At 37.0% G+C, this 25,050-nt stretch overlaps 2 protein-coding genes across 4 annotated transcripts in view; both read left to right on the top strand.

Moving 5' to 3' along the window:
* Window positions 1-522: 522 nt before the first annotated feature.
* Window positions 523-19,263, top strand: LOC127425795 (two pore calcium channel protein 1-like). 3 transcript variants are annotated; one of them, XM_051672053.1, is made up of 20 exons: window positions 523-676; window positions 1,136-1,218; window positions 1,305-1,419; window positions 2,538-2,666; window positions 5,393-5,509; window positions 5,777-5,895; window positions 6,020-6,121; window positions 6,215-6,341; window positions 6,534-6,741; window positions 10,796-10,940; window positions 11,146-11,331; window positions 11,400-11,464; window positions 11,814-11,901; window positions 13,995-14,064; window positions 15,830-16,049; window positions 16,180-16,270; window positions 16,371-16,484; window positions 16,655-16,767; window positions 18,157-18,323; window positions 18,688-19,263. In XM_051672053.1, exons 1-19 carry the CDS (start codon window positions 575-577, stop codon window positions 18,279-18,281), a joined length of 2,319 nt encoding a protein of 772 aa, XP_051528013.1. In that variant the 5' UTR covers window positions 523-574; the 3' UTR covers window positions 18,282-18,323; window positions 18,688-19,263. The 3 variants fall into 3 exon arrangements, with proteins under 3 accessions (XP_051528013.1, XP_051528014.1, XP_051528012.1); XM_051672054.1 differs by having other exon boundaries at window positions 18,685-19,263; XM_051672052.1 differs by having other exon boundaries at window positions 18,157-19,263.
* Window positions 19,264-19,414: 151 nt separating this feature from the next.
* The window catches only part of LOC127425791 (tau-tubulin kinase 1-like), a 63,377-nt gene continuing 57,741 nt past the window's right edge, over window positions 19,415-25,050 (top strand). Inside the window, exon 1 of the mRNA XM_051672039.1 lies at window positions 19,415-20,676. The gene's annotated coding sequence lies outside the window, so the exon portion shown is untranslated. The remainder of the gene's footprint in view (window positions 20,677-25,050) is intronic.

Below are 25,050 nucleotides of genomic sequence, written 5' to 3'. Positions count from 1 at the left end.
GGCGGCTTCTCATCTGAATATTAAGTAGCTCGTGCATACGTTCATTCTTTGATACCTTCCTGTGGATATATTCGTCTTTAATATTAATTAGACTATGCTGAAGGTGATTGGTGGCCTTCCTATTTGGGCAGCTTCTCATCTGAATATTAAGTAGTTCGTGCTTACGTTCATCTTTTGATATCTTCCTGTGGATATATTCGTCTTTAATATTAATTAGACTATGCTGAAGGTGATTGGTGGCCTTCCTATTTGGGCAGCTTCTCATCTGAATATTAAGTAGCTCATGCTTACGTTCATCCTTTGATATCTTCCTGTGGATATATTCATCTTTAATATTAATAAGACTATGCTGAAGGTGATTGGTGACCTACATTTGGGGCGGCTTTCATCTAAATATTAAGTAGCTAGTGCTAACGTTGCTCAGTAACTTGAATTTTGAGGAGGAAAGTCTTCGCCATAGTAGGTTTCGTAAATTCGCTTCGTTTGCAGGATGGACTTTTCCTAAAACGGGATTTCCTGCGAACTGGATCGGACTGCTGCGTTAGGACAGGAAAAAGTTGAGGGATAGTGAAAAATGTCTGAACAAGAGAAGACCAAAAAAACCGTGGATCATTCTTTATCGAAGGATAAGGTTTTATCCAACGGAGGAAATAATGTTTCAGAGAAGATGACAGAGGTAACTTCTTCTTAATCAATGTTTTTACTCAGTTACTTTCTCATAGAAATGGATAACAGCATCTGTTCAGCCGAGCTGTTTTGTTTAAATCTGGGTTCTTTTCAGGGAACGAGAAACAACAAAACAGACCATCACTGGCCAACCGTAGTTATGTTAAACACTTCAAGTCTTTTATCTGTTGATTTGTAGACTAATGATGGTCCTGTTTGTCTGTTGTCATTCTAATTAAATTATGCACAGACTTGATTGCTCATTAATATTAACATTGCTCATTAATATTAATATAATACACTTAAGTCACCAAGGGGACTTGGGTGAGTGAGGAATGGGTCCATATATGTCCCATTTGGGGTCTGATGGAATATAATTAGATAAAGATCAGGAATAATGTCTCAACAAACCTTCCATTTTCTATTTATCTCTTTCTATGTGTGTGTCTGATGTTTGCTGATGGTGTAGAAGTTTCAACTTGCTTCAGTCTATGTGTCAGATGCCCAATACAACAGGAACATCTTTTTTGATACTTCACCACAGGCTGTGAGGTAAGAGACAAAGCATACTGATATTTTAAGTTTACAGAAATCATTTATAATTTAGTTTTTGATTTGTATTTGTATCTGCTCCATAGACTGTACCTGCTCTACAATCACTGGTTCATGCAAATGTTGGTATATGTGTTTATCATTATGAATCTTGCGCTGGCTCTGTTTGAGGATCCTGCTGTAGTGCCAGTTCCAATATGGGTATGTATGAAAATAAAACTCTCATGTAGCTGTAACTTGTGCAACAAAGCAGTGGCTTAATCATTATAGAATTTGTCATTTGGTTGCAACGTTTGTGGTGGTTGAATATTACACGATACTCTTTGTTTTGATCTTTATTTAATGGATGAATATTTCTCGGATATTCTTTATTTCATGCATGTGCTATACATGGACCTCAGAATCAATGCATTTTTGTATAGGCCTATTCTTAACTGAAAAATGTGTGTATTTTCATTTTTCTGTATGGTTTTGTGAACTGAGCATACAATTCTGTATAGAAATGTGTGAGTGAATTTCAAGTATACTCTACAAATTTACTACTTAACAATATAAACACATTTTTCTGATGGTTTACTGATTTTTATTTATGACACCATTACATCCATGCCAACTACCAATACGACACAATGGGATGCTTCCTGTGTACACTGAAAAAAAAATGACTAGTTACTTAATTTTTATTTCTCAAGTTTCTTTTTTGCACATAGTTTTTCTAAGTAAATGGAAATGGTGTTAAATTAAGTAAAATCTACTTAACCTTGTGAAGTAACATTGGTGAAAGTGAGTAATTTAACTTAAACATTTTAGTAAATACAGTAACATTTACTTACAAATCTGATGTACATGGTACTTAAATAATTGAATAGACATTTTATTAGAACATATCACATTTGGAACATTCCTCATAAACGCATGTTGTTTACTTATGTATCACTTGACATAGAGAAGATATATTCATCAGGGAAACTTATTGCATGCTACGTAGTCTATTAGACAACATCACCTTGCATTACTGAAGACTGAAACAAGATCCAGAGCTGCGCACAAAGACATCAACACTTAGTGCACAATATATGATGAACACATTTATTTATTTATTTTTTTGTCATGAACGGGTAATTGAGTAGAAAATGTTCTTCAGACTTCACAAAACAAAAAGTTACCAAACGTAGCAATAAAATCAACAATAAAAACGGCATAAACCACGCAAGCTCATTAATTATTCAAGCTAGGTGCATGCTGGGAACACCAGCTTCGAAAAGTTAAGTAAAATGTTATTTAATGAAATATGTGTTATGTGTGTGTGCCCTTTCTAGGCAACTTCTTCAGTTGAGATCATATGTCTCTCTGCTTTCACTGTGCGGCTGGTTCACTATGCCAAAGTCATTCCAAAAGATAAATTCTGGAAGGATCCCAAAAATATCTGCATCATAATCATCATAACGGTATGCCTGAACTCTGAAAATGTTCCATCCACTTGAACTTTTTTGTCAATCGGAAAAATCCATATTTTATGCATAGTTTTGGACCGTAAATCAAATGAATTAATCTCAGTCTTGTTTTTGCATAACCAGTTTTTTGTGTTTTAGTTTTTTATTAATGTACTTTGTTTGCTTTGGTCTTATCCAAAACATATTTGCCAAAAAAAAAAAACAACTGGGACAATGCATGTTAAACTCATTCGACAGCATTTGTGGCAATTTCGACTTGTGTGAAACACTTACAATGAAAGTCAATGGGGCCAATCTGTAAACATTCAAATACTCACTGTTTCAAAAGTATAGCCACAAGAAGTAAACAATATGTGTGTAAACATGATTTTAATGTGATGAAATTGCTTGAAAACCTTTTCTGTGTGAAGTTATAGCCAATTTTACAACTTCGTTGCCATTACGATGCAACACCGTAAACCCTAAAACGACAGTGAAAACAACAATTTAAACAAATTTACAGCTCAAATAATGCACAAGTTTTAACAAAATAATTAATGTGTTTTTATAAAATTATAAGCATCATATTTCTGCATTTAAACCCCCCAAAAATTGATTTCCATTGTAAGTGCCTCACTGTAACCTCAATTTCTGCTTTTTTTTTTTTTTTAAAGAAAAGGAGGGACGAGTCGAAATTATTTTTTGTGGTAATCAACATTATGCCACAAATACTGTCGATTGAACTTAACTTGTATTGAACCCAGAATATTCCTTTTAGTAGTCTTGTGTTGTGCAGGATTTAAAGGAATAGTTCACTCAAAAATGAAAAGTCTGTTATCATTTACTCAACCTCATGTTGTTCCAAACCAATATGACTTTCTTCTGTGGAACACAAAAGGAGATGTTAGGTAGAATGTTAGTCTCAGTCACTGTTCACTTTCTTTGTATGGAAAAAAAGATCCAATGAAAGTGAATGGTGACTCAGGTTAACATTCTGTCTTGAAAGCGAGGGTGAGGAAATTATTTTTGGGTGAACTATCCCTTTTGTTTTAATAATACCAATGGATTTGCCTCAAGTATTCCGCATGTACAGTGTTTTTTTACCGACACGATAAAATGCTGAGGATGTGCTCGTAACAATGTTGTGAAGTGAACTTTAGCCTGTGGTTTGACATCCTCAGCAATTCTGCCTGAGCACAAGTCACGATCACCAGGAAATGTGCAGTTCACGGACTATGAGCAGAGGGTTTATGTGCAGTAAAACTAGCATGGTTAACTAACAAATATTTTAAGGTGTCTCTAGTCATGTGTCCATCCAAATTTAATTTATGCACAAAATGGGAATATCTCAAAAACAGTTTTCAAATAAAGCAGGGTTTCCATCCCATTAGTTCACCCAAAAATCAAGTCATTGTTTACTCACCCCTGTGTTGTTATAACCCTATATGACTTTGTCTTTTTCTTAACACAAAGGGAGAAATTGTGAAAAAATATTGTGCTCGGTGATGTCATACAATGGCAGTTTATGGTGACCACCTCTTCAAGCTTCAAAAGAACACAAAAGTATAATTCAGAAGTCTAATAAATTATTCCATGAGACTCATGATTTTTATGAAAGCATATGATAAGATTAGGTGAGAAACAAACTGAAATCTAATGTATTATTTAGTGAAAATGTTCACTGACCATTGATCTCCTGTGTGCATTCATGATATGGCTGTGTGACAATAAAGTGATTTGATTTTGATTTGATTGATTTGATAGGGCAAGAGAGCAACAGTTCACGCAGCACCCTCGTGACATTGTGGCGTTCAAGTGAAAACTCATTTTGTTTATCTAAAAACAGGTCCTCCACAGCGATAGTGACAACAGAACACAACACAGCTGCACACAAAACAGAGAACAGAACTTACTAAACATGTCTGAAGAGTTTGTAGTCGATGAATTGATGCATTTCTATGCCCAGCCTTATTTTTTTGGAACGTTTTTGGACGTTCACAGTGGATGGAGTTACCCGCACGATGCCAAAAATTGCTGTGGCTGCCTATAGCCTCCTCGATGTTTCTGTTTGAGTTCCTAGTACTCCGTTCAATAAAATAAGGCTGGGCATAGAAATGCATCAATTCTTCGAATATAAACTCTTCAGACATGTTTAGTAAGTTCTGTTCTCTGTTTTGTGTGCAGCTGTGTTGTGTTTTGTTGTCACTATCGCTGTGGAGGACCTGTTTTTAGATAAACAAAACAAATTTTCGCTTGAATGCCCCATTGTTGCGAGGGGTCTGCGTGAACTGTTGCTCTCATGCCCTATCATGAACGCGCACATGAGATCAACGGTCAGTGAACATTTTCACTAAATAATACATTAGATTTCAGTTTGTTTCTCATCAAATCTTATCGTCTGCTTTCATAACAATCTTGAGTCTCATGGAATAATTTATTAGACTTCTGAATTATAATTTTGTGTTCTTTTGAAGCTTGAAGAGGTGGTCACCATAAACTGCCATTGTATGACACGTTGAGCATAATTTATTTTACAATTTCTCACATAGGGTTAAAACATCACAGGGGTAAGTAAACAATGACTGAGTTTTCATTTTTGGTGAACTATCCCTTTAAGAGAACAAAATGGTTGCTGTTTGGGAATTTGGTGCAAAATTGAAAATGGAAGTTGAAGGCCATCCAGCTTTTTTACTTAAATTAAATGCACAGGCTTATGATCGTTCTTCACCCTTCCCTTCCAGCTCTCTTTCACAGATCTGACGATATACTGGGCTCTGAAAGCAACAGGCAACTTTGGGATCCGATGGTCGAGGGTCTTAAGACCACTTCTGTTAGTCAATGTTACAGAGGGACGACAAGTAAGCAAACCAACATTTACCAGCTGTTATTATTCACATATTGCATTAAATATGTTCATTCGCTTCCAGTCAAATTCAAATATAATTCATTCTCTTATTCAATTATTTATGAATAAGATAATGTTGTCAGTGGTCTTAAATATCCTGCCTGTCTTTATATTTCATACTTTATTTCTTCAAGTTGTATAAAAGCCTGCAGAGAAAAAGTCTGTCCTCTAAATCCATTTTTCTTTTAAATGTAAAATGTTCTTTCATTTGCGTCTGCAGCTGCGGCGAGCGTTCAGGAGCATTCGGAATGCACTGCCTCAGATCTTCTATGTGTTTCTCTTGTTCATGTTCAGTGTGTTGGTCTTTTCTCTCATGGCTCTTAAGTTGTTTAGAAAAAGGTAAACCCTTATGCATATAAATACATCCACTGAAAATATGAATTCCTGCTACAAACCCATGCCATGAGAAATTCTAACTGACTGTTGTTTCAGTTGAAATAACCAGTCTTATTTCTATTTCTAGGGGCCTTCTTACCAATGATGGTTCCCCATATTTCAATGATTATTTGGACATTGTTTTCGATCTTTATGTTTTAGTGACCACTGCTAATAGCCCTGATATCATGTAAGTCTTGAGCTATTGCAGGTTAAAATATTTTAAGGATACATTGTAATCTGTGCTAATGTTTCTGTAATATATGATGTTTTTGCTTTGAAGGATGCCGGCATACAACTACAGTGTTTACTTCACTATTTTCTTCATTCTGTATATTGTTGTCAACACCTACACCTTCATGTCCTTCTTTCTGGCAGTGGTTTACAATAACTACAAAAAATACCTGAAGGTATTCACATCTTTATTTTCAAAAGTGTCAGCTTGTTGTTGGGGATTTTTAATATAACATTTAGAATTTTCTTCCTTCTACTGTTTTTACTGCTTTAACTTAAAATAAAGAAACAAAATTATGAAAGCAATCCAAAACGAATCCAGAATTTCTGTAATAAGGCCCTGACGTGATATCTTTCATGTTCTCTAGGAGGAAGTGCGGCAGCTGGTGAAGGCCAGAAGATTTAAGATGTGCCGGGCGTTTTCTGTGCTCCAGGAGACCCTGGGTGACGGTGGGGAACCTGTGGTGACCCAGCCCAAATGGAACCACCTGGTTAAACTTGTCAAGCCAAATATCAGTGATGCCCACCGGGAACTGCTCTGGAGTGTCTTAGATGATCAGAATAAAGGGCACATAGGTGAGTGTTTCTTCTTCTTCTTCTTCTGATGAGTTATCACTTTAATTAAATGGGCACTTAAATGAATTCTAGCATCTATGACTTCAGAAAGTAAGAAGAAAAACTGCTCAGGAGTTCTCACTACACTGCACAAAATAAAAAAAAATTTCTCAGTGTTTTTGTCTCGTTTTCCTATAAAAATATTGAAACATCCTTAAAACAAGATACATTTACTAATTAGGAATAGTTCACCCAAAACTGATAATTCTCTCATCATTTGCTCATCCTTATTTGGTCTCAAACTCGTATAATTTTTTCTTCTGCGGAACACAAATATTTTGATGTATGATGTGTTTTGGTCCATATAATATAAGTCAATGGGGATCAAAACTTTTAAGCTCTAAAAAGCACATAAAGGTAGCATAAAAGTAACCCACACGACTGGAGTGGTTTAGTCTGTGTCTTCTGAAGCGATACGATCAGTTTGGGTGAGAAACAGACCAAAAAGCTTCACAAGAGAAGCTTGTTCATGCACCTTTGCGCATGTCACAACTTCATGTTGTATCACGCACGCATCAGTTCTCGCATGAACATGCAAATCCGCTTTCGTCAAGCTTGAGGACGCGTGAACGAGCTTCTCTCACGAACGCACATAGGACAGCTGATTTATAGTAAATAAGAGCTTACATTTTGGTATGTTTCTCACCCAAGTGATTGTATAAAAGACTCAATGATGAGAGAATTATCATTTTTGACCTGTTCCTTTAGGTCTAGTGTTTATAAAAATCTAGCCAGACTGAGTGAGGTTTATTCATTCAGGTGCAGTCAAAATACTCTTCGCACTCTATTCACTTCCATTCAAAGGCATCCGAACGCGGGAGACCGAAATTTCCCGTTACGCAGTGTACCAAAGATCAAGTTTGGTGAACTCGACCTGCAACAATTTGGATGACGAGAAGATGTGAAACCAATAGAAGATTAAAACGTCACACGTTGACCTTGACTCAATAAAAGAATACATAAATGTATCTTAAAGCTGTGTTTTATTTATTGTTGCAGGAAAGTGAGAAGACAGTATATTTTTAATATTAACCAGAAGGCCTCGAGCGTGGCATCATATCCTGTCCGTTGCGGTGTCCGAAATTATTTTGTATGCTCAAAGCCTAATGTGACCGCGGCTTAAAGCAAGAAAAAAACTATTTACCAATGGGGTAAGAAAAATACAGCAAGTTTGTTTTTCTTACCCCATTGGCAAAGAGATTTTACTGTTTTTAAGCATACATTTTAATGTTAGTTTACTTTAAAAAAAAAAAAAAAAACAAGACTTAATATCTCATATCTTTTTTCTTTTCAAGGAAATGTATCTTGTTTTAAAGTTGTTTAGATTTTTTTTTACTAGAAAACAAGGCAAAAATACTGATTAACCCTTAATCAATGTTCGGGTCATTTATAATTGTTTTATTTATTAAAATGGTTTCCTTAATTGGAGTGGTACAAGGCTTGGTGACTTTTCTTAAATTTGTCACCTGAGCAAAAAAAAAAAAAAAAAAGATTTGGACTAGATTCAATGCGTCTAGGTAGTTTTATCACCCATTCATACTGTTCGGGTCAAATTTGACCCGCTATTGGAAATGAATGGGTGAGACTATAACACGGAGCAATTTATTTATTTGTCAAATAAAAAATACAAAATCAGACACAATGCAAAACACACACATAAATGAAGTGGTAAGACTATAAAACATCCACAATACAGAACACACACGCATACATACACATGTACACACACACACACACAAAGAAATGAATAGGTGAGACTATCCACCTTTTTCCTGACTTCTCCATGGGTGGCGCCATTGTGGTGAGAGGCTTCCTCTCGGATGCTCCACACTTCCTCTTAGTTGTTGTTATCGGCTTGACTAACGTTACTAGTGATGGCGAGCCGTGGAGGCTCTGGATGAATATGCGCTGTTATAGGGTGTTAAAACAACTACAAGAAAATGAGTGTCACAACAATAAGCCCCCACAAAACTAACAATGCTGAAACGTTGTGAGTCAAACCAGATGTAATAAGCAGAGTTTGCATTAAACGAATTCTCTGTCACTTAAATAAATTAAATAAAAATCATGTCGTGCTGTGAGTGTTTGTGAATGAGGGAGAGACAGAGTTGTTCTCTGCAGAGTTTGTGAGAAGGCGGCACTATATGTTAGAAGGCAGAAATAAGGGGCCTGGGTAGCTCAGCAAGTAAAGACACTGACTACCACACCTGGAGTTGCGAGTTCGAATCCAGGGCGTGCTGAATGACTCCAGCCAGGTCTCTTAAGCAACCAAATTGGCCTGGTTGCTAAGGAGGGTAGAGTCACATGGGTTAACATCCTTGTGGTCGCTATAATGTGGTTCTCGCTCGGTGGGGTGCGTGGTGAGTTGTGCGTGGATGCCGCGGAGAATAGCGTGAAGCCTCCACACGCGCTACATCTCTCCGGTAACGTGCTCAACAAGCCACGTGATAAGATGTGCAGAGTGACGGTCTCAGACGTGGAGGCAACTGAGATTCGTCCTCCGCCACCCAGATTGAGGTGAGTCACTACACCACCACGAGGACTTAGAGCGCATTGGGAATTGGGCATTCCAAATTGGGGAGAAAAGGGGAGAAAATATATATAATTTTGTTTTTTTTACCTTTAAAAGGTAGAAACAATGCAAAGGTACATGCCTCAAATCTGAAGGTATTTAAATGGAACCTATGGTGACCATACATCCTCTTTTCACTGACATGTCTTCTTTTTTTGAAGCTTAAAAAGCATCTGGTTGGGATTTCTAGATTCTCTAAATGTCTGGGATTTGTCTGTTTTCATATTGTAGTGCTCAGCAAAAAACGCAATGAAATCTAGCGCATCATATTCATGGATTCTCTCTCTTTCTGTATGTTTGTGTCTCCCTCTCTCTGTCTCTCTCTCACACACATACACACACACACACACACACACACACACACACACATATACAGGGCATGTGCAGCGAGCGCTAGAGTCCAGTAACTTAACGTGTAAATGTGAGTGATTGTGTACTCATCTATTCGGGGACTGCTGTCGAAACCTTATGTCCATACGCAGACTTTAGTGAGAAAGTGATTTACGTTACGTAAACAGACTGTTCTGACGTTTTTGACTGTTGTTAGTGATATTTCAGTGCTTGGTAACAGGAATAAGCTGTGAACAGGAAGTCTGTAGCATCCGCATTGGAAGAACACACTAAGCATATTGGGTAATTTCGCTGCATGTAAAAAAAAAAAAAATAGATAAGAACAATTTTTCAGAATTTTGTCAAATAAAAATTAATGAGCCACAATGCAGAACACACACATGTGCGTGCACACACATACACGCACCATGGTCAGGTTTGTCTGTAAGCATATTGTGGCATTACTGCAAAATCTCACCCTTCAACAGAAGTGGTTTAAAAAAAAATGCCACAGTTTTACAATTAATTTACTTTTATAATGTCTAAATATATATCCAATGCATAAGTTGTTGCGATAATACCTAGAAATGAAGTTTATTACAACATTTGCTTATAGAGATCAGCCAATGCATGGAGCACTGAAGCCATCTACTGGCCATAGTTGTCATTTCATGTAATTGTTATTTTTATTCCAGCAGAGACACCCAATGCATGACATGTTTTGACAATCTTTCAATTTACTAAAATCAAGGTTTGCATTGAAAAGATAACATAAAATATGCTTATTTTATATGAACGTAAATGGAGTAATTGAGTAATTTAATGGGAAATAATGTAAAAAAATACCATAAAATTCCAAAAGAAATGCATTACTTTAAGGCGTTTACATGAGGTGAAGGAAGAGTTATTACATTTCTTTGGAAAAAAATTGAGGGTTCCACATTTGATGTTTTGGGTCAAATTTGACCCAAACAGATGAATCGGGCTTCTCTATTGATAAGTGCACACGGATTAAGAAAATGATTTTTTGCAGTGTCAAAAGGCCAGACCAATCATATATGTTTTGATTTCCATCAAAGTATGTTTCCTTCACTTTACTCTTTGTCTGATCAGGAAAGTTAGCATTTGTCCAGCTGGCTGATCTGCTGAGTATTCAGGTGATCACGGTGAGGTCGCAAACACATCCCATGCAAATCTGTTTCCCATCTGTGTACAATTCCTCAGCCAGCAGATTCATCCGCTGCATGGTTCGTCACAGGTACTACTTTAGCACTCAGGCAGACATAAATACACATACCTTTGACGACTTCTGACTAACATGCACTGAGGTCGTTACAAAAATGCTCACATTCTCTTTGCGCTACAAGCGAAGTAGTTGGACAACTAAGCGAATAAGCTTGTTTCACCTCATAAAGTCTGCATATACTATGTAATAATCCATCTGCTTGTATTGTGCGTTCCAGAATGTTTGTGTATGTCTATGATCTGATTATCTTGGTGAATGCTGTGTTCATTGGTCTGGATGAGGAGAATCCTGTGGTGTCGAATGCTGAGTGGGGTTTTTTGGCTCTCTATATGCTGGAGATCATTCTCAAACTGTATTCCACTGAGCCTCGGATGTTCTTCGCTAGACATCAGTTCTGGAACTGGTGAGGACTGTGGGTTTTCATGTGTTTTTTTGCTCCGGAATGGTTCTGATCCTTTATTTCCTTTACAGGTTTGACACTACCATTGTTGTATCTGCACTATTTGGCACCATCATTAACTCAGCACTTAAACAATGTAAGTACACATATGGATGTAACAAAATTAATTATATCTACAGTTCTTATATATTTCCATTATAGTCCAAAACATGTATGCAGTTAGGAGAACAATTGCAATTGGCCAGTGCAACATGGGCTACAAAATCAATTTTTAAACTTATTTTGCCATTTTACCTAACCCTAAAATATGAGTGGTTGGTAGGCAAGTTATTCCCGGTGCCACTTGGCATAACCCTGTCTAAAATACCCCATTATTCTTAAGTATTTATTTTTTCTCTCCCTTGGAATCATACATAGTGTGCATCCTGCTTATAAGAAATATTATTATTGTCTTTGCAAATAATTGACAGCATGTTTGTTTGCAGCTGGAGGTTACACGAGTCGCCAGATCCTGGACATCGTTTTCATCTTGAGAGTCCTTCGACTCGTACGCTTGGTGGATTCCATAAAGAGGTTGGATGTTAATCCTTACAGACCTTGTGTCCATTCCAATGGATATCACTTTTCTCTGGTGTTTTTTAGGTTTTCTATTTGGTGATGCACAAAATCACAAATAATTATTAGATTAGATGCTGTTAAGTACAGCTATGAGTGTCATTCCACACATAGTTATTTTTTTGAATAAAAAAATCATCCTTTGAAATAAAACATAGCACATGTGTAGCAAGGCAGTGTTTGTGAATTGCATGGAATTACCTGCATTTATGTATAAATTTTTCTTAAAATCTGGTTTTATCTTCATCAAGTTACAATAATGAACAAATACAATCTGTTTTAACTAATGACACACAAATTATTGCATTTTTCTTGTACTTCTTGAAAACATAATTTAAACATTCACAGTGTAGGTTGGAAAAAGTATGTGAACCCCTAGGCTAATGACGTCAGCAAAAGCTAATTAGAGTCAGGAGTTGGCAAACCTGGCATCCAGTTAATGAAACAAGATTGGAGGTGTGGGTTAGAGCTACTTTGGCTTATAAAAAGCACTCAAACATTTTGAGTTTGCTATTTACAAGAAGCATCTTGTGATGTGGACCATGCCTCGCAAAAAAAGAGTTCTTAGAAGACCTACGATCAAAAATTGTTGCTTTGCATTAGCTGGAAAGGGTTACATAGTTAGCTCGAAGAGCTTAGATATTCATCTGTCCGCAATTAGACAAATTGTCTATAAATGGAAATGATTTAGTACTATAGGTACTCTCCCTAGAAGTGGCCTTCCAGCCAAGATGACTCAAAGGGCACACCGCAGAATGTTCAGTGTGTTAAACAAGAACCCTAGAGTGACAGCTAAAGACTTGACGGAATCATTGGAACTGGTTAACATCTCTGTTCATGAGTCTACTAAACAGGCATGGTGTCCATGGTAGTTGCTGCTTTCCAACAAAAACATTGCTGCACACCTGAAGTTTGCCAAAGACCACTTTGACACTCCACAACGCTACTGGGAAAATGTTTTGTGGACTGATGAAACTACGGTTGAATTGTTTGGGAAGAACACGCAGAACTACATAAGGCGTAAAAAGGGCATTGCATACCAACATGAAAACATCATCCCAACGATGAAGTACTGTGGAGGGAGCATCATGATTTGGGGCTGCTTTGTTGCTTCAGGGCCTGGACTGCTTGCCATCATCAAGGGAATATAATAATACCCAAATTTATCAAGATATCCTACAGGATAATGTCAGGGTGGCTGTGCGCTAGCTGAGGCTCAGTAGACCTTGGGTTCTGACGCTGTTTGAAATCACCGACTTGCTTATGTCACGCTTTGCGTAAGCTGCTGGCAGGAAGCGCATAATAACGTTTTAATTATTAATTTAGTTTTTACACAAATGTATCGATTTGCTTCAGAAGTCATTTACTGATCAACTTGAGTCGTGTGGATTACTTTTTATGCCGCTTAAATATGACTTGGACCGTTAAAGTGCTGGCACCCGTGTATTATAAGGACCGGACAGAGCTCTATCTTCTAAAAACCTTTATTTGTGTTCTGCTGAAGAAAGACAGTCTCACACATCTGGGATGGCATCAGTAGTGAATATTGCAATAATTTTCATTTTTGGGTGAACTATTCCTTTAAATCCAAGGGTTTTACTTTTTCCACAGCACTGTGAATGTTTATTGGGATGCGTTCGATAAAGACATGAAATATTATAATTGTTTGTGTGTTGTTAGCTTAAGCACATTGTTGTTTGTCTATACTTGTGACTTTGATGAAGATGAGATCACATTTTATGACCAATTAATGCAGAAAACCAGCTAATTCAAAAGGGTTCACATACAGTACTTTTTCTTGCCACTATATATATATATACACAGCTTATAATATATATACACCATAAACTTAATTTTTTGGTTGATTATCATTTATGGCTGCATTTAGTGTAGAAAGAAAGTATTGTTTTAAATACCTGGAACATAATTGTTGTGTGAAAGGGTTAACAGCCAAATCCAAAGTATTGAAAGTATTTACAATGTACAAAAACAGTCATTTATATTATGTGATTTATATGCAGTAAACAAAGTAACAAAACTTTCGTTCTCAGATTCCGAGCCATCATCAACACTCTTATTAAAATTGGACCAACTATTCTTACATTTGGCCAGCTCATATTGGTGAGTATTTACACATTGTGAAGACAGACCCAATGTTATCGATGTTGACATGCAGCGAAGAGGCAATTGTTTAAAATTAAATACATGGTAGGTCCAGGGACATTGGTCAGGATGTCTTCGTCTCAGTGGGGGTTTATGTATGTTGTACCGTACCTAGCTTCAAGGACACCTCAAGGTCTCAAAGAGGGGATGCAATGTGTGATTTATGGCTGCATTTAGCTACTTGTGCACCTCATCACACTGCCAGCTGAATTTTTTTGTCCCATGGTTCCTTTTGGTCTTCCATAACTGTTTATGAGGGGAAGCAGAACCTTCATCATGCATATAAGGATGAATATCACGAAGAATAGAGCTGATCAGGTTGTAGTCCAAAAAAGAGAGTTAGCATTTTTGAGCCATGGATTTTCCTATGTGTTTTTATAATGAAAGTTTTGGATTTATGAGTAAAATAAGGTCTGTGGTAAACATTACTTGAAGATACTTGGATGTTCTGTCCTACAACATAAATTACACACAGTCATACCTCAGATGTGAATTTTAAAGGTGCTGTTTATTTTGGGTTTTTTTATGTATGTTGCTAACAAGTTGCTGAATTAGGACTACAACTACCAGAAGCATGTGAGTGAACATGCCTAATGAAACTCAACACTGTTGTAGTCTTTATCTAGCAACTTGTTAGCAACATAATTTTAACTTAACGTAATGTTCCACCCCTGGAGTCGCAAGTTCGAATCCAAGGGCGTGCTGAGTGACTCCAGCCAGGTCTCCTAAGCAACCAAATTGGCCTGGTTGCTAGGGAGGGTAGAGTCGCATGGGGTAACCTCCTCGTGGATGCTATAATGTAGTTCTTGCTCTTGGTGGGGCGTGTGGTGAGTTGTGCGTGGATGCCGCGGAGAATAGCGTGAAGCCTCCACACGCACTACGTCTCTGCGGTAACGCGCTCAACAAGCCATGTGATAAGATGCGCGGATTGATGGTCTCAGACGTGGAGGCAACTGAGATTCATCCTCCGCAACCCGGATTGAGGCGAGTCACTACGCCACCACGAGGACTTAGAGCGCATTGGGAATTGGGCATTCCAAATTGGGGAGAAAATCATAAAACAAAAAAAACTTCACGTGATGTTTACCACAGACCTTATTTACTCATTAATCCAAAACTGCCATTATAAAAATAAAAACATTGGATATCCATGGCTCGAAAATGCGAATTCTCTTCCGGGTTTTTGGACTACAGCCTGATCCACTCTATTACTCAGTTGGTAGGAAAATTCCTTATTATGGAATTTATGTATGGTTATTAATTTTTAACACTCACTTAAAGCTGAAGTATGTTATTTCTGCGACACTAGCTCCACCGAACGGAATTGCAATAAATAATGTTTTCAAAACAGCTTTCCGAATACGCCCCTTGTCTGATGTTGTTCAAACAGTCAGATAGTCCCATCCCAACTCGTACCATTGGTTGATTAATGTTGTTGGGGCGGGTCTAAGCGGGTCGCTCAAAACAAACGCAGGAATTTTTATAGCGCCACATATAGCATCATTGAAATATCTCGATAGCCCCAAAAAATAGGCTTCAGTTTCCTTATGAAAAAATAAAAAATCTTGTTTTTTTTTCTTTTTATTTTGGGGTTAAATATGAACAAATGTTTCTTGACAGGGAGATTCACCTATAAAACTGTTTTGGGATAAATTTATGACATATAATTAATACATAACATCTATTTACATTTATTATAAATCCACACTCCTGTCCCCTACAGGTCGTCTATTACATATTTGCCATGGTTGGCATGGAATTATTTAAAGGTAAAGTTCAGTTTTTTGAACCAAACTCTACCAGCCCTGATCAGGAGTACTGTGGAAACCCTCTTCTGAAAGGCACCAACTTTGCTAAATACAACTACTGCAAGAACAACTTCAACAATGTCATCTCTTCCTTCATTGTCTTGCTGGAACTCACTGTGGTTAATCAGTGGCATGATATCCTTTATAATAATAAATCAAACATGTGTTTTTGCTCCAAGAATAATGCTTACTGAAGCTGTATGAAACTGCGTACGGAGGTAGTTGAAAGTTGCAATGCATTGCTTTTTCCTTAACTCGCATTCACTGTTGACCAACGGTTTCACGGCGGTCACACATGTTTCAGCCAGAATATTTTTCGTCATCTTTCATATTGTGGTGGTCATTATCATAATCAAGTAAGAATGGTGACTTTACATTTTAATTTTATTAAAGTTCCACTTTGCGAGACAATACAAAGCATGCATCATGTGAGTTGTGGACATACTTTGTCTCCAGTATTTTTGTCGCGTTCATCTTGGAGGCCTTCTTGGTGGAATACACAGTTGACAAAAGTGATCTGCAGACTTTTATGGAGAAAAAGATTGAGGAGCTGGAACTCAGTGTTCAACAGTATGTAAAGCATTGTTTGACCATTTCAATAACCAACAGCATTAGTTTGTGCTCTGTTGATCAGCTACATTATTTGATATATAAAGTGTTGTGTACATGGATCCATTTCGGTCCTGTTACTGATGTTATTGAGTTTTAATGAAGATCTGCATGGTTTTGTTCTTGTTTAGGGATGTTGTGGACGGTGGTCTTGTAGATGCAATGGAAAGCAGTGACAATGACCTGGGTGTCTCCGAATCTGGAAAACAGAAACCCTCCCTTATGTTCAAGATTGCTTCAAGAAGTGTGTAGAATTATATTATATAATATTATATTTAAGGCTGTGGTTTTAACACGTTAATTCGGTATGATTATATCAAAAATGTATGCATTTAAACATGTCCCCAGACCGTAATAAGGAATCTTCCATCTGAGCAGGGGGCAGTAAGCGATACTCCAGCTGTACAGGCAACAAACATCACTAGTGACATAACCAGATGAAAACGTTCTTGCGTACAAACACAGCGGGATGGAGTGCTATTCCAAATGCAAGGATTTCGAGATGGGTTTTCTACGTTTTTTAGCCATTCTAGAATTTCCACAAGATGAGCCATTGGATAAGCCACGCCCCCTTTTTCCAAAACGCTGCACTCCAAACATACCAAACGGTAACGATTGTAAAAAACAGGAGCAGCAAAATAGCACCCTCAACTGACAACTGTTATGAGCAACATGGCAAAAAAATGGCACTATGCCTCAATAATTCGCTGCAACTTCAACACTAAGAACGTGCAAAATGATTGACAGGCAGAAAGCGTCAGAGACCACGGACACATATTTGTTTGCCGTTTACAGAGTCTTGAACTGTCACAGAGTCCGGTGAGATGTCTCACAACACTTATTTCATTAATATATTTCAGTGAGTAGTAAACAATTTTGAATACCTTTCCATGAAAAAATCGCTTACAGCACATTTAACTTAATACAGCAACCTAAAAACACTGTGTTTATGATGCAACCAAAGTGAGAAGCGTCCGTCTGATGGATGTTTACATTAATGTGTCCTTAGAAAAGCCCTTATAATCTATACTGGACAGATTGACTAATGCAATTGCAAAATGGATTGCTGTGTACTGTAAGCCAAGTTTCAATAATATGTAATAATGTAATAATAATATATTCTAAAAGCCGCTTTTTGTATTGTCTTATCAATGCTCTACTCGTCTGCGACAATAATGTAAGGCATTTGAATTGTCTCTATTTTCTAATATTTATTATATTTATAATTATGTAAATATGACTATAATTATTATAATATAATTGTTATTTGAGGGCTTTACTCAGCAAAGATGTATATATGCGATTAATTTGCGATTTCTTCATTGGCATATCATGTAATTAATTCGATAAAAAATTGAATCGAATGACAGCCTTATTTTAATCTATACTTACGCTTCACTTTTTCCCAATTCATTTCACATGAGCTGGATTTTACCCTTCTATATGTACATGAAATTGAGAAGTATGAGTTAAACAGATGTCCATGAAAATAATCTGTGACTAGTCTACCAAAATTGTGCAAATACCATTTTATAATGGTAATGAGTTTTGATTTTCATCATAGGCTACATATCTAGTTTGCTTGAATTGCTGATTGGCTGAAGCTGTTGTAAAAGAGTGTGTTATTTTCCAGGATCCAGAACTGTGGATGGACTTTTGCAGCGGATGTTTGAAGCTGATCTCCGGCCTGAAGACTACAACGAGGACGTTGAACCAGAAAACATGAACTTCTCAAACCCTGTCTTTGACTCCATATAACTGGCATGAAACAAAGAATTCCTAAAGCATTTCTAAAACAATGTAAATATATAAATACAGTTTGCATCGTAGGTTATTTTTATGTATGAAGTATTTGACGAGATTGATTTGCACTTTGGGACCTCTAATACTCATCCATTATTCAGCTGTCAACCATCTCATTTGTAATCAAATGTGTACAGTTTATAGGCTATATCTTTTGTTATTATTATGATTTCATATCTTTTCTATTCTTTTTCTATAATTTTGTTGGGGGCAATACACTATACCATCAACAGGCATTGGCCCAGATTGATATTTTAATGGCGTGTACATTGAGAGACTGATTCATACATAATATCTAAAATGCACTCTGATTTTTTATCAATTCTTTTGTTATAATGTGCTTTCAATTGTGCACCAGCAGAGAGCGAAATACCGTTATGAGCATCACTGTGCTGCGGAGAGGAAGAGTGGTGTGTGGTGCTGATGCTGGGAATCAGACGGGCATGGAACATCCAGCATCCGCAGCAATGGATGATTTATAATTGCTTGTTTTGATTATTGGGGGGTTACCTCCTCCAATCCCCCTAGAATCTACGCCCCTGCTTGTATTAACCTTGCTCTAATACAGCTCCGAAACAAAATGACTGATCGAGGTATTTAAGGAAGATGGAGATATTTTATGTTAAAAACCTCTGGTGTTGTATAACGTTGTTTATGTTGGGATTTGTAGTTCTATTTGAATGCGTTGCTGTGTCTTTACCTTAACGCAGTAACTATCCAGGGGTTAGTAATCTGGCGACTCTTCTTTTTATGATAAAAAAAAAAAAAAAAAGTTTATTTAACTAAAACAGTACATTTGCAACGTTTGTAACCAGGACCTAAATTACGTAGACTACTACTATGGGCGGAACACTGGCGAGGAGATGAGGCCGTTTTTGAATGGATGTCTATGGAGGAGATGCTTCATTACGCTGAATAAACTGCTTTTGTGAGGAAACCGCTCATCTTTTAATCAATTGACCGCCTGCCTGCTAATCTTCAACATGTTTTACACTAAACAGTCCCTTTGGAGTGGACTATGTGTGAATTGTACTACGATACAATTGCTGTTTTATAAAAGAAAACACGGACTATTTTGCGACAGGTAGGTGTCAGTTTACGGCTCCCCATTCTTTTGGATGGTATCCGCAAACGGTGACTTACTGTCGTAACACACTAGTATGCAATGTTTAAAGGGTGTTATTGCAAATTACAAATACAACTAATATGACAAAGGCACAGCTCATGAATAGTAATTAGGTCGTGCTTATGTTGCTTCGTAAACTTTCTGAGGCGTCCAGTCACGTAACTAATCATCACTCTTAAAGGGCCGTTCACACCGAACACATTTTCGCGTCCGTCCGTGCTGTTTTTCAATGTAAACACATGCTAGACGGACGTCTTTAACCGTTGCGCTGCGTCTCGTGGGCAGCGGCGCTTTTTTTAGACACGGTTACAAATTTAAAAAAGCTTCGACTGTTAAAAAAAACGCGTCTTTTGTGCTGCTTGTCGCACTGGATCTCATTTTATTACCACCAGGACTTGTTCGAGTGAACGGCCTCTTCATTGGCCAGCTGACTAGCGCACGTTTCCCAGCGTTTGCCTATCAGCCAATCAGATGTGCTCACGCTACGCAACGTAATAAATATTCATGAGCCTATGTGTTTCACGAGTTCCGCTTGTTTCATGAGCGTGTTGCGTCCTCTACAGACTTTAAACAGTCACTGCATGGGTGTTTGACACGCTGCAGTGCGGACCAGCGCAAAGGATGCGCGAACGGACACTTGCGTTAGGACTTTATTTATTCATCGAAATGCATTCGATGGTTCAGTTATCTGGATAGAATAATATACGTATTCATAGTCTTAATTATCCGTCGTCTAGGCTGCAGTATGATGCTCGCTGTAGAGAATACTGTGAATCGGAGCGCACATCACGTGCCAAATCTGTGTATTTGCTATAACCTTGGATCTTTATGCCATAAACTGTTTGTTTGGTTTTAATTTCATATGCATGCTGTTTTAAATTTGGAGACCGCTTCCAGTGGGTGTTTTTGTGTGCAATGCATTAGCGTTAATTTATTAGTGCGGCTGAAGAATTCTTTGTTACATGCATCAAATACAATGTAACGGGTAACAGATCCAGGTTCGACTTTTTGTCAAGTCAGGTGTTTCTTAGTAGTAAAACCGCTAGTAATGTGAGCGCACCTGGAGAGATTGTTTGCACGATGGAGCATCAAGAATAAGAAGCAAAAATCGGGCGGTTTATGTTTTTAAAGAAGGTCCCAACTGATGGTTTGTGTCACCGTGAGGTCCCAAATGAAGATTTCAAAACGACGAAAAGGACTTCCTTTTCGTAGTCTCTGTGCCAGGTAGGGTCATTTGCTTTTAGCTAAAGGGCCTTGCTATATTTTCTTTTTTATTAGAGCATGTGAAATAATCTGGAGTAAGGATTGCAATGAAATGTAGCTCTGAAAAAACTTGCCATACACTGTTATAGTGCTTTTTGTAAATGAGTTTGAATATACTGTGTACATTTCCTACAAACTTTACTCCACTTCTGTGTTTATATGCTTTCAAACACAACATTGGTGCATTAAAAAGCATTGCATATACTGTATTTAATGTCTTGTCTTTCTCATTGTCCCATACTGTATGTGTTGTATTGTTCTGTACTTTTGTGTATGATCTGTGTCCATTTCACTGTATTGCATACACCTGTATGTTTTGTGTTTCCTTCAGTTCACAGGGCTTCCGTAACCGTGATCTCTTTTCGTAATGTCAAGTCAAAGACACATATTTTTCCTTTTTGCACATCAGCTTATGATTCAATAATGCATGCCTCACCTTTCTCTGGGGCATTGAGTACAAACTGACCTCTGTGACATTCATCCTTATGGATTGAGTTTCTATCTGACCCATGCTTGCCTTAAGACGGATGGTGAGTGTCATAATAGTCAAAGAACACAAGAAGACCTGATGTGCTCCCTTTGAGATATTTAGACAGCACAGAGGCCTGCTGCTACAATCCAATGTGCCAGATCCTTGATAACTGGCGTACGGGCAAAGGACAACAAAACAACAGAATTTTAGAGGAATAGTTCGCCCAAAAATCGTTTATTCACCAACATTTATGATGTTGTTCCAAACTCAAAAGGAGGACTTTAAAGAATGTTACTGGCCACTCTCTTCCATATAATAAAAGTGAAAGGGGACTGGGTCTGTCAAGCTCCAATATAAGAAAATAAACACTATAAAACTGGCCCATATGACTTGTGCTTCTATACACATATATGCGAAGATTATCAGTGAATAATGACTTACATTTTGCATGGTTCATAAGACTTGGACTATAGTGCACAAGTCGTATGGATATTTCAGTGGTGCTTTTTGAAAGTTGACGAATCCAGTCCCTATTAATTTTTATTGTGCAAAAATTAATCGTTTTGTGTTTAGGGCCTTATAAAATCTGTTTTTTTTTGTTTTGTTTTTTTTTTGCCAAATTCTGTTTTATTTTTTCCCAAATTATGTGTTTTCTGTTTTATTTTCTCTGAATTCTGGGTTTTAAAGTTGAATAAAATTTAATCATAAAAAAACTTGACTATTTAAATGAATTCATAGAATTTTAATCAAATGAAAACAGAACAATGACTTTTCAACATACCATTGCATTATTTTATTATTTATTTATTTTTATTTGTGTGTGTCAAATACGTTAAAGAAAGCAGTGATGAAAATCTTGCTTGTATTTATTTTATTTATATTTTTTGCTTAATTTTGCTTAAATAATATGTAATTATTAAAGATATTATCATTATTACTACTACTACTTTATTGAATATTACATTTAGAGGTAATATATTTGTTGCATTTTTTTCAATTTCACGTATCTAGTTAAATGGAGCTTTTTATTTTGGCATTTTGGTGGAAAACAGGATGTTTTTGACGGCTTCACTTCTCACCACTGGGAAAGCAGTTCACCATATGGGCTAATGTGCTTATTAAACTGCAAAAGCCTATGCTTTAATTCTATAAATATATAGTCTGCATGTGCTGCGCACTTCACAGTGAATAAAGTGCTCTGCTCTTTGTCATTAGTACACACACAGAGCGCATGTGATCTTAATGATGCTGTTAGTGTAAAGCAGCACGCAGCTCATGCAGACCGTATATTTGTTTAATGCAATCTCAGCCTTTTGTGGTTTAATTATCACACTAGGTCATATAACGTATTAACATATTTTAATTTTATTAATTGTGCATTCATCCATTTATTTTATACCAAATATGTCAAATTCTGTGACAGTCCGTATTTTATAGGTAATTCCGTTTTTATGACTTGACTTCGCGATAACGTCTATGTTTTCCACATTGTGGAAATCATAGGGCTGTATGTGTTCCACGGAAAAGAGGAAGTCATATGGGTTTGGAACAACATGTGTAACTGTTGCTCGTAAATAATGACAGAATTAAAATTTTTGGGTGAACCGTTTCTTTAAAACAAGAATTTCCCGTGTTCAATACAAGTTGAGCTCAATCGACAGCACTCGTCCCTCCTTTTCTTTAAAAAAACCCACACAAATCTGTGTTACAGTGAGACACTTACAATGGAAGTCAATGGAGCCAATCTGTAAACGTTAAAATACTCACTGTTTCAAAAGTATAGACACAAGATGTGAATGATATGTGTGTTAACATGATTTTAGTGTGATAAAGTTATATACAATTTTACAACTTTGTTGCCATGACAACGTAACAGTGTAAACCTTAAAATGACAATTTAAACAACTTTACAGCTCAAATAATACAAGTTTTAACAGAAGACTTAATGTAAGTGCTTTATAAAATTATAAGAAGGCCCGACGTGCCTCAGGGGGCCCCGCGAACACTTCCAAAATAAATGAGCAAGTCATAAGGTTAAGAAACATTGATGACTTTTATTTTATTTATTTATTTATTTATTTTTTCCCTTTTCTCTCCAATTTGGAATGCCCAATTCCCAATGCGCTCTAAGTCCTCGTGGTGGTGTAGTGACTCGCCTCAATCCAGGTGGCGGAGGACGAATCTCAGTTGCCTCCGCGTCTGAGACCGTCAATCCGCGCATCTTATCACGTGGCTGGTTGAGCGCGTTACCGCGGAGACATAGTGCACGTGGAATCTTCACGCTATTCTCCGCGGCATCCACGCACAACTCACCACACGCCCCACCGAGAGCGAACCACATTATAGCAATCACAAGGAGGTTACACTGTATGACTCAACCCTCCCTAGCAACTGGGCCTATTTGGTTGCTTAGGAGACCCGGCTGGAGTCACTCAGCATGCCCTGGGATTCAAACTAGTGATTCCAGTGGTGGTAGTCAGCGTCAATACTCGTTGAGCTACCCCGGCCCCCGATGACCTTTATTTTTATATTTTCTGCAGTCCAGTGGTTTTACTATCACCCACACAATCAGAACAGCTAACAACATGAGTGGACCTGATCATTTAACATATAAATCACAATGACGGTGAAAACGGAAAACAACATATTAAGTATAAAATGAGCTCTGAATAATCACAAAAACACAAATAACTGAAATTTATAACAAATACAATTACTGCAGTGTATCTTAAATCGGCAAGATGTAAAGCTATGCAGTACACACTAATCTGCATAATTTATTCATAACGCAAAGCATTACTGGGAACTGGGCGTGGCTTCTTATAACAGTATACACAGATCGCACAGCTTGCTGAATGATGCGCACGCCAGAAAGAAACAGGAAATAAGTTATGAAAAATATTGCTTTGTGGCTGTTTGAGATTTGAGGCTTATTTTGTGTAAAGGATAGCAGAAACTGCACTTGTTAAATCATTAATGCTTTTCACATTTTCTCAAGTATAATCTGTTGGGGAAGCAATTCAGACACTGTCGATATAAAGACGCAAAAAACTCACATAGTGTGAAAATATGAGCAATTAATCTGGAAAATAATCGAACCTAATCTAATCTGCAAAGAGCTCTGCTCTCTAAGAGGTACGTGTTTATTCTTTATATTTGTGTATAAATGTATATTTTGAGGTGTTGTGTTTATAGGTCCTATTTAAAATATTTAATTTTATTTATACATAATTCCCCACCTGATTCTTACTGATGATTTAACTTTTATTCACTTTTGCACACATTCTTGCCAACTTTTTCTTTCATTGATTTTTCTGCTCAAATAAACTTTTACGCATAGTAAATGGAAGTTGTTGAAATGGAATTTCAAGCGTTGTCAGCAGCGTCCTATACAATTAAAACTATTTTAAACAGCATTTTCTTATTTTGTGTTACTTTCATGGGTAACACTTACACTTGTATTTGTTAACATTAGTTAACTACATTAGTTAACATGAACTAACAATGAACAATACTTAATAATCAGTAGTTAACACAATATAAACTAACATGAACGAACAATAAACATTGTGTTTTTATAAATTGACATAAGCCGAGATTAATAAATGCTGTAAAATTGTATCATACATTGTTAATGATACCTAATGCAAACCTTGTTGTAAAATGATACCCAGTAATTATCATACTTGCTGTGTCCATGACCTCATTTTAATTGAGACACTAGTTTATTTGTACTTCTACAAGTTGAAAGGTGATCAAAATAAGGCGATAAAATGGTGACTTGTCACAGCACCTAAAATACACATATTACATTATGCATGCATGTACATTTTAACCTAACATCAAAAAAGCAATTGGACATG

Source organism: Myxocyprinus asiaticus, chromosome 35 (genome assembly GCF_019703515.2).
Source record: "Myxocyprinus asiaticus isolate MX2 ecotype Aquarium Trade chromosome 35, UBuf_Myxa_2, whole genome shotgun sequence".
Classification (NCBI taxonomy): Eukaryota; Metazoa; Chordata; class Actinopteri; order Cypriniformes; family Catostomidae; genus Myxocyprinus; species Myxocyprinus asiaticus.
This window is presented reverse-complemented; position numbering and strand designations above follow the sequence as displayed.

Coding starts and splice junctions, on each gene's coding strand:
- LOC127425795 (XM_051672053.1), top strand. CDS start 575: ATGTCTGAACAAGAGAAGACCAAAAAAACCGTGGATCATTCTTTATCG. Junction 2,667..5,392: donor GCATCATAATCATCATAACG/GTATGCCTGAAC, acceptor CTTCCCTTCCAG/CTCTCTTTCACAGATCTGAC. Junction 14,065..15,829: donor CATTTGGCCAGCTCATATTG/GTGAGTATTTAC, acceptor TGTCCCCTACAG/GTCGTCTATTACATATTTGC.